Source organism: Rutidosis leptorrhynchoides, chromosome 9 (assembly GCF_046630445.1).
Source record: "Rutidosis leptorrhynchoides isolate AG116_Rl617_1_P2 chromosome 9, CSIRO_AGI_Rlap_v1, whole genome shotgun sequence".
NCBI lineage: Eukaryota > Viridiplantae > Streptophyta > Magnoliopsida > Asterales > Asteraceae > Rutidosis > Rutidosis leptorrhynchoides.
In genome coordinates this window covers 224,355,184-224,365,597 of record NC_092341.1, presented here as the reverse complement: position 1 = coordinate 224,365,597, position 10,414 = coordinate 224,355,184, and the positions used below count along the sequence as shown (strand labels likewise).

The 10,414-nt window shown below is 33.6% G+C and overlaps 1 protein-coding gene across 2 annotated transcripts; it reads right to left on the bottom strand.

The window, feature by feature from the left end:
• Positions 1 to 703: 703 nt before the first annotated feature.
• Positions 704 to 3,784, bottom strand: LOC139866389 (plant intracellular Ras-group-related LRR protein 4-like). Of its 2 annotated transcripts, none has more exons than XM_071854617.1 (5): positions 3,668 to 3,784; positions 2,658 to 3,342; positions 1,547 to 2,460; positions 1,306 to 1,469; positions 704 to 918 (listed from the first exon to the last, which is right to left on the bottom strand). In XM_071854617.1, the coding sequence occupies exons 2-4, from the start codon at positions 3,325 to 3,327 to the stop codon at positions 1,323 to 1,325; spliced, it is 1,731 nt and encodes a 576-aa protein (XP_071710718.1). In that variant the 5' UTR covers positions 3,328 to 3,342; positions 3,668 to 3,784; the 3' UTR covers positions 704 to 918; positions 1,306 to 1,322. The 2 variants fall into 2 exon arrangements, with proteins under 2 accessions (XP_071710718.1, XP_071710719.1); XM_071854618.1 differs by having other exon boundaries at positions 2,658 to 3,336; positions 3,668 to 3,771.
• Positions 3,785 to 10,414: the final 6,630 nt, after the last annotated feature.

Below are 10,414 nucleotides of genomic sequence, written 5' to 3'. Positions count from 1 at the left end.
ACCCAACTTTTCCTGTTACTTGGGGAAGGCCCCAAACTTAACCATTGTCAATGTCATCATCCATCATGTAAAATTTATTTAATAAATAAAGGGAGTATGAAACAATTTTAATTCAACATAAAACATCAATGCAACATCTATATATGCAAACCGATTGCATGAATATCGAAAGACCTGCGTATGTAAACTTTCTTTTCATCATCTGAAGTGATTCTGAACAATCGGACACAATTTGCAGGGAAATAAAGTAGTTACTTTAACATTTACCGACTTACTTTAGTAGGTAAGTCATTGTAATTATGTTCCTCTTTTGGTCTCCCTTGTTTAATAAAATCACCTTTAGTAGGACAAGAGTATAGAGAGTTCGTTTCACTCATTTACACGCAGTAAGCTACCAACAATAGACTCCATACAAAACTGAGTCACATATGGAGCTACACAAATTTATAACCTTCAGGCCAGCTATATGGCAAACAATAAACTCATACCACCTGTTGATCATTATACTTAAACCTCACTGACGATTTATTAGACCATCAGGTCTCAGCGTTACGCCAACCACTTGGGGTTTTTTTAAGGCATGAAGACAAAAATTGGACATATAAAGGAAAATGTACTTAGCAGTTTAGTTGCCACAAAATAGACTTCCCTCATTGTGCATGGATTAAATAATACATTAATAAATAATGAATGATGATTCACAAGGGATAATGAAATATAATATATATAAAATAAAATATATGGGTACCATTTTTAAATTATTAAAACAAAAGGAGGAAGGAGACAAACTGTATGATGAACTACTCATCCATTAGCTTTGTTCCAGCCCATGGACAGCTCAAGTATCCTAATTAAGATAAAGCAAAAGCATGTGACCACCTTTATGAACCTAATATCCACAACCAACCTTCCTTTTTCCTGCATATGTTTATAACCTTTCCTTTTTATTTTTAACAGAAAAATATAACAGATGAATTAATAATTTATGCAATTAATGAACTTGTCACAACTGAAATTGGATAAGTCCATCTTTAATGTTCATAAAATAAATAAACCCATGTTGCAATGATCCGGATCATGAAACATGGAAATCAGAATACTGAAATTCTAGTAATATATCTACGATTATAATTATATACACGCACAAAAAAAAAAAAAAAGTCTTTGCATCACTATATATACAAGAAGGATTTACGGCGCTTTATTATCTTGGTAAAAAATAAGTACTAAAAAAACATCTGTTATATGCCAGGGTAAATATGAAATCCGCAAATATGAAAAGATAAATGAGTTATAAGAATTTACCCACAAAGGGTGACAACTTAGGTCTTTACATAATCAGTGTCATTACGCTTGCGTTTGTTAGAACTCGAAAAGAAGCATATCTGGACCCACGATTTCTTCTTTTTGACTGGCAGGGCTTTCGTATCCTTCTTCTCATGAAGCTCGTTCATGTACTGAATAACAGCCTGCAAATGATAATTACCAAATTAGCAATAAGTTTAAAGCTCTAATGAAGCTAGACAAAAAGAATATAAAAACTTACGTGAGCGCCTTGATCGAGTACGGATTGTGGTGGCGATTCCAAAGGATTACCTTCAGCCTTAAGGACACGTAACTTCGATAACATACGGATAGAATCTGGAAGGTACCTTATCTGATTATTGCTCATATCCAACTCTTCCAAATTTTCAAGGTTTCCGATGGATCTTGGTAGGGATCTTAGGTCTGCAAAGTTGTTGCTGACATTGATTTTTACAAGCGAGGTGGCAAAACATAAGCTTTCGGGGACCGATTCGAGCTCATTAAAACTTACATCAAGTTCTTTGAGACTCGTTAACGATGACATTGTAGTTGGCAACCTACCAATGTTGTTGTAACGAACCGAAAGTCTTTCTAAAGACTCGATTTTTCCAACAGCTTCTGGTAAGGCTTTAAGTTTGTTATAGTCTGCAATAAGTTCTTTAAGGGATTTGCATTGGCCAATCATGTAGGGAAGTTCTTCGATATTGTTGGTTTCGATGTTGAGTTTTTGCAGACTAGTGAGTGAACACAACGATTCGGGAAGTACAGAAAAGTTGTTTGAACTTAAATCGAGATCTTCAAGACAAATTAATTTACCGAACGTTGATGGTAGAGATGTTAACTGGTTTCCTCTTAGATTAAGATGGGTCAAACTAAAGAGATTCCCTATAGATTCTGGGAGTTCGATGATTTTATTAGAATGAAGATCGAGTTTCTTTAACGATAAAAGACCTCCAATTGAAGAAGGCAATGCAACTAGCCGATTTTCTGATAGATCCAATGTGACTAAACCAGATAACTTTCCTATTGAATCAGGAAGCCATTCAATCTGGTCCATTAGTTTACTCCCAAGATTAAGATCTTTAGTTCCGTTTTTAAAAGATACTTCAATCAAACTAGCTAGCTTTATAAGACTCAATTTGTCACCATCTTGACCTACAATAACGCACCCGTCATTTGTAAAAGTCAAACTTACAATCGTCATATAAACGTCACGATACTAAATAATACTCGGTACTATCAACACATATATAATATACTAAAGAACAAAACACCTAAATATAACTATTGCATTATAAATTTCAGCTTTATAAGGAAAACTGTATAATCCACAATGATGATAAAAAGCATACCAGAAGTAACCGCAGGTTTTAGAGTTGAATCGACAATGACTGGCCTTGAAGTATCACTTGCTCGAAGCAAGCTACTGAACCCATCACCAGGAATAGTTGACTTTGACTTTTTGACATAGCTATCGTCTCTAGTAAACAAGTCCGACGTTTTAACAGACTCCTTATCATAATACAAGCTATAACTCGATGACGGAGTCGCACTCACAGTACTCAGAGAATTACCACTAAAATTAACACCAGAAAAAGACCCTGAATTTTCCAAAGATGACAAACCACTTGACGTGGAAGCAACTGATTGGTTAGTATTAACATTATCATCATTACCAGTTGGAGCAACACATTTTGAAGCTCTCTGAATCATATCATCAAACAACATATGATAGTTTTCAAGATCAAGTAATTTAATCGCTTCCCTCTTTTGTTCGAAACTTTGGAAATTAATTAAATGTTTTTGCATCTCTAGTAACACGGTAAACAGTTCGTCAGGAACGTCTTTTCGCTTCTTTTGCCTAGCAATAGCTTCCAGCCTGGACTGATACTCGGTATCAGCATTTCGAATCAGTATTTTCGCGCCTTCGATGTCTTCAATTGCAGGCCTTGGAGGTAAAGATCTATGAATTCTCATTATCTCTTCCACCACCTCATCTACTGATTTTCCAGAAGCTTCCATTTTGTCCTACTAAACCTAATATCAATATCAATTCACACTAAAATCATCCACAAAATTAATCTATAAATCACTTTTAGTACCACAATTTCACACATAACCTATTCTAAAACCTAAATCACAAGGAGAAAAATAAAACTATATCAGCTCCTGATTAAAAAAAGGAAAGTGAAACAGTAAAATTACCTAAAAATGTAAGGAAACTAAATTAAACGTTAGACGTAGATGGTTAGATTCAAAATGAAACGGAATCAGTATCGCATAATTAAAAGATATTCCGAATCAAAATCAAATCTATTAAGTGTGGGTAGTAATCAGTCATAAAAAATTAAAAGAAATTGACCTCAAAATCGTTCGTAATTCGGAAATTGTAGACAGGAAGAGCGTTTGCTAGGGCTGGAGTCGGTGGTATAATTAATCAGTGACTATGAACAAACAAGTATGTGTGTTACTTGGGTGTGATTTTGCATCGCAACTGTAAGTAAATGTTATGTCTGAAACATATATGTATATGGATACTAGAGTCATCCGAAAAAATTGTGTAATATTTTTTGGTCATTTTCGTAATAATTGGTGTACGTATAATTCTATGAGGACAAAGAAAAATGCTATTAATGAATACATTTACAGTGTGTTGATCCGAAATATAAAAACTAAAGAAATAATAAATTATAAGAAGAACAATACAGACTTTAAAGCCCGTGCATTGAACGGGTGGTAAAAATAGTTGTGCAAAATTTGTCGAGTTTATCAACATGTTAGTGTTGTGAGTCGACATCCTGCATTAAGCCAATTGTTTGTGTGGTATAAACTGAAATTAAAATTATAAATTAAAAAGGAGATTGAACGTATTAGTAATAAAAATTACCCCATGTAATTCAAAACTTTCTTGAGCTGATAAGCGGTTGTGGAAAAAACTTTTTCAAGTCACCTTCAACAAAGTCAAATGGGTACCTCGTCTCATAGCCCGTGCCCTTCAAATGGGTAAGGTAAAAAGATGGACAATCGCTATAATATAAAACTTACTACTGTATAACATTTAAAACACTTAACTATCTATGAATAAATTAGAGTTACGGACAACAAATGTTGCGGGACAACCCAAACTGACCTCACGAGTGATAGAGTGTATTAAGTTTTGACCCAAAGTCAATTTGATAGATTCCCCAATCAAGCTTACCTGCAATTATTTCAAAACCTTTACCGCTAAGCGTTTGACAATCAACCAAAAGACGGAGAAAAAGAACTACCCATATGAGCGAAGGCGTTATACCCATTGAAATGTGTACTTACAGGGTTCACTGTGACAAAGAATTCTGTGAAATACAAATTAAAACTTCACCACTGATTAAGCTGTTAAACAAAGAACAGAGTGATGGACATACTTCTAAAAAAAACAGACCACAATTTAATGTCTCTGGGAATTGTACTTCAGAGGCATATGTGTGTAAATCAAGTAATTAGTTTCATTCATATATTAACTAAAGTTGTAACCGTAAAATCGGTAAAATGCTTGCAAATAATTCTTGTTAAACAAAGAACAGGACACACGATTTCAGTGTAGTTCAAAAAGGTATACAGACATCAGCAATGGAAATATCATTAAAAAAAATAAGTAACCTTGCAGATGAAATGTCCCGTTCATATTGATTATAAACGTTCCATATTAATTGATTTCGTCGCGAGGTTTTGATCTCTATATGAGACGTTTTTCAAAGACTGCATTCATTTTTAAAAATAACCATAACCTTTATTTTATCGATAAAGGTTTCAAAAGCATTACGTAGATTTTCAAATAATGATAATCTTAAATATACCGTTTACACACGACCATTACATAATGGTTTACAATACAAATATATTACATTGAAATAAATTTCTTGAATGCAGTTTTCACAAAATATCATACAACATGGACTCCAAATCTTGTCCTTATTTTAGTATGCAACAGCGGAAGCTCTTAATAATCACCTGAGAATAAACATGCTTAAAACGTCAACAAAAATTGTTGGTGAGTTATAGGTTTAACCTATATTTATCAAATTGTAATAATAGACCACAAGATTTCATAGTTCAATAAACATCCCATACATAGAGATAAAAATCATTCATATGGTGAATACTTGGTAACCGACATTAACAAGATGCATATAAGAATATCCCCTATCATTCCGGGAAATCCTTCTGACATGATAAAAACAAATTCGAAGTACTAAAGCATCCGGTACTTTGGATGGGGTTCGTTAGGCCCAATAGATCTATCTTTAGGATTCGCGTCAATTAGTAGATCGGTTTACTAATTCTTAGGTTACCAAGCAAAAATGGGCATATTCGGCTTCGATCATTCACCCATATAATGTAGTTTCGATTACTTGTGTCTATTTCGTAAAACATTTATAAAACTGCATGTATTCTCATCCCAAAAATATTTTAAAAGTGGGACTATAACTCACTTTTACAGATTTTCCTTCGTCGAAAATAAGACTTGGCCCCTGGTCGATTCACGAACCTATAACAAATATGTACATATATATCAAAGTATGATTAAAATATATTCACAATATTTTTTATTACATTTTTAACTATTTAAGTGTATTAAGTCAGCTGTCCTCGTTAGTAACCTACAACTAGTTGTCCAAAGTTTGATGTACAGAAATAAATTGATATAAATTATCTTGGATCAATCCATGATCCAGTGTATACAAGCCTCAGGCTAGATCACAACTCAAAGTATATATATTTTTAGAATCAACCTCAACCCTGTATAGCTAACTCCAACATTACTGCATATAGAGTGTTTATGGTTGTTCCAAATAATATATATACATGGGTCGATATGATATGTCAAAACATTGTATACGTGTCTATGGTATCTCAAGATTACATTAGAATACATGTACAATACAATTTAAGTTAGCTAGGATATGATTTGTATAGATTTGTTAAATATTTCCCGTAGCTAAAATAATCAAAAAAAAAATATCCAATCTTGTTTTACCCATAACTTCTTCGTTTTAAATCCATTTTGAGTGATTCAAGTTGCTATGATTTCATATTGAACTCTAATTTAAGAATCTAAACAGAAAAAGTATAGGTTTATAGTCAAAAATTTAAGTTACATGTCATTTACTAAAGAGGTAGTCATTTTCGTCGAAAGAACGACATCTTGATGACCATTTTAAAAAACATACTTTTACTTTGAGTTTAACCATGATTTTTGGATATAGTTTCATGTTCATAAGAAAAATCATTTTCCCAGAAGAACAACTTTTAAATCAAAGTTTATCATAGTTTTTAATTAACTAACCCAAAACAGCCGCGGTGTTACTACGACGGCGTATGTCCGGTTTTACGGTATTTTTCGTGTTTTCAGGTTTTAAATCATTAAGTTAGCATATCATATAGATATAGAACATGTGTTTAATTGATTTTAAAAGTCAAGTTAGAAGGATTAACTTTTGTTTGCGAACAAGTTTAGAATTAACTAAACTATGTTCTAGTGATTACAAGTTTAAACCTTCGAATAAGATAGCTTTATATGTATGAATCGAATGATGTTATGAACATCATTACTACCTCAAGTTTTCTGGATAAACCTAGTGGAAATGAGAAAAATGGATCTAGCTTCAAAGGATCCTTGGATGGCTTGAAAGTTCTTGAAGCAGAATCATGACACGAAAACAAGTTCAAGTAAGATTTTCACTCGAAATAAGATTGTTATAGTTATAGAAATTGAATCAAAGTTTGAATATGAGTATTACCTTGTATTAGAAAGATATCTTACTGTAAATAAGAAAGATTTCTTGAGGTTGGATGATCACTTTACAAGATTGGAAGTAAGCTAGCAAACTTGGAAGTATTCTTGATTTTATGAAACTAGAACTTATAAAATTTATGAAGAACACTTAGAACTTGAAGATAGAACTTGAGAGAGATCAATTAGATGAAGAAAATTGAAGAATGAAAGTGTTTTTAGGTGTTCTTGGTCGTTGGTGTATGGATTAGATATAAAGGATGTGTAATTTTGTTTACTTGTAAATAAGTCATGAATGATTACTAATATTTTTGTAATTTTATGACATATTTCATGCTAGTTGACAAATGATGGTTTCCACATGTGTTAGGTGACTCACATGGGCTGCTAAGAGCTGATCATTGGAGTGTATATACCAATAGTAAATACATCTAAAAGCTGTGTATTGTACGAGTACGAATACGGGTGCATACGAGTAGAATTGTTGATGAAACTGAACGAAGATGTAATTGTAAGAATTTTTGTTAAGTAGAAGTACTTTAATATGTGTCTTGAAGTCTTTCAAAAGTGTATGAATATATACTAAAACACTACATGTATATACATCTTAACGAAGTCGTTAAGTCATCGTTAGTCGTTACATGTAAGTGTTGTTTTGAAACCTTTAAGTTAACGATCTTGTTAAATGTAACTAATCCATTATTATTATACTTAAATGAGATGTTAAATTGTTATGTTAACATAACAATATGGTGTAAAAATATATCTTAACATCATTTATATATGTTAAAATACTATTACAACGATAATCGTTACATATATATATTGTTTCGAAACTCTTAAGTTAGTAGTCTTGTTTTACATAGGTAGTTTGTTGTTAACACGCTTAATGATATATTTAACTATCATTTTATAATGTTAACATAGTATATCAATACCTTAATATGATTCATATGTATTTAGTAAGACGTTGTCATAACGATAATCGTTATATATATCGTTTTCGAGTTTCTTAAATCAATAAACTCATTTGTTTGTATATAACTCATTGTTAACATATTTATGGAGATACTTACTTATCATAATATCATGTTAACCATATATATCCATTTATATATCATCGTATAGTTTTTACAAGTTTTTAACGTTCGTGAATCGCCGGTCAACTTTGGTGGTCAATTGTCTACATGAAACTCATATCAAATAATCAAGTCTTAACAAATTGGATTGCTTAACATGTTGGAAACATTTAATCATGTAAGATATCAATTTCATTTAGTATATAAGAACATGGAAAAGTTAGGGTCACTACAGTACCTACCCGTTAAATAAATTTCGTCCCAAAATTTTAAGTTGTAGAAGGTGTTGACGAATCTTTTGGAAATAGGTGCGGGTATTTCTTCTTCATCTGATCTTCACATTCCCAGGTGAACTCGGGTCCTCTACGAGCATTCCATCAAACCTTAACAATTGGTATCTTGTTTTGCTTAAGTCTTTTAACCTCACGATCCATTATTTCGACGGGTTCTTCAATGAATTGAAGTTTTTCGTTGATTTGGATTTCGTCTAACGGAATAGTGAGATCTTCTTTAGCAAAACATTTCTTCAAATTCGAGACGTGAAAAGTATTATGTACCCCGGCAAGTTGTTGCGGCAAATCAAGTTGGTAAGCTACTGGTCCGACACGATCTATAATTTTGAATGGTCCAATGTACCTTGGATTTAGTTTCCCCCGTTTACCAAATTGAACAACACCTTTTCCAAGGTGAAACCTTAAGCATGACCATCTATCCAATCTCAAATTCTATATCTTTTCTTTTACTGTCCGCGTAGCTCTTTTGTCGACTCTGGGCAGTTTTCAATCGTTATTGAATTTGGATGATCTTCTCGGTAGTTTCTTGAATTATCTCCAGACCCGTAATCTATCTATCCCCCACTTCACTCCAACAAATCAGAGACCTGCACTTTCTTTCATAAAGTGCTTCAAACGGTCCCATCTCAATACTCGAATGGTAACTGTTGTTGTAGGAAAACTCCGCTAACGGTAGGTGTCGATCCCAGCTGTTTCCAAAGTCAATAACACATGCTCGTAGCATGTCTTCAAGAGTTTGTATAGTCCTCTCACTTTGCCCATCGGTTTGTGGATGATAAGTAGTACTCATGTCTAGACGAGTCCCCAATGCTTGCTGTAATGTCTGCCAAAACCTTGAAATAAACCTGCCATCCCTATCAGAGATAATAGAGATTGGTATTCCATGTCTGGAGACAACTTCTTTCAAATATAATCGTGCCAACTTTTCCATTTTGTCATCTTCTCTCATTGGCAGAAAATGTGCTGATTTGGTGAGACGATCGACTATTACCCAAATAGTATCATAACCACTTGCAGTCCTTGGCAATTTAGTAATGAAATCCATGGTAATATTTTCCTATTTCCATTCCGGGATTTCAGGTTGTTGAAGTAGACCTAATGGTTTCTGATGTTCAGCTTTGACCTTGGAACGTCATCAAATACTCTCCTACATATCTCGCAATATCGGCTTTCATACCCGGCCACCAAAAATGTTTCTTGAGGTCCTTGTACATCTTTCCCGCTCCGGGATGTATTGAATATCTCGTTTTATGTGCTTCCCCAAGTACCATTTCTCTCACATCCCCAAACTTTGGTACCCAAATCCTGTCATTCCTATACCGGGTTTCGTCTTCCCGAATATGAAGATGTTTATCTGATCCTTTGGGTATTTCATTATTTAAATCTCCTTCTTTTACAACTCCCTGTTGCGCCTCCTTTATTTGAGTAGTAAGGTTAGTACGAATAATTATATTCATAGCTTTTACCCGTATAGGTTCTCTATCCTTTCAACTCAAAGCGTCGGCTACCACATTCGCCTTCCCCGAGTGGTAACGAATCTCAAAGTCGTAATCATTCAACAATTCAATCCACCTACGCTGCCTCATGTTCAGTTGTTTTGATTAAATATGTGTTGAAGACTTTTGTGGTCGGTATATATAATACTTTTGACCCCATATAAGTAGTGCCTTCAAGTCTTTAATGCAAAAACAACCGCGCCTAATTCTAAATCATGCATCGTATAATTTTGCTCGTGAATCTTCAATTGTCTGGACGCATAGGCAATTACCTTCGTTCGTTACATTAATACACAACCGAGGCCTTGCTTTGAGGCATCACAATATATCACAAAATCATCATTTCCTTCAGGCAATGACAATAAAGGTGCCGTAGTTAGCTTCTTCTTCAATAACTGAAATGCTTTCTCTTGTTCATCCTTCCATTCAAATTTCTTCCCTTTATGCGTTAATGCAGTCAAGGGTTTT

Bases quoted from the DNA above. Each gene is read 5' to 3' on its own strand.
- LOC139866389 (XM_071854617.1), bottom strand. From the start codon at position 3,327: ATGGAAGCTTCTGGAAAATCAGTAGATGAGGTGGTGGAAGAGATAATG. The intron at 2,461-2,657 runs GTATGCTTTTTA...GCGTTATTGTAG, and splicing joins AAAACCTGCGGTTACTTCTG to GTCAAGATGGTGACAAATTG. The intron at 1,470-1,546 runs GTAAGTTTTTAT...TATCATTTGCAG, and splicing joins TACTCGATCAAGGCGCTCAC to GCTGTTATTCAGTACATGAA.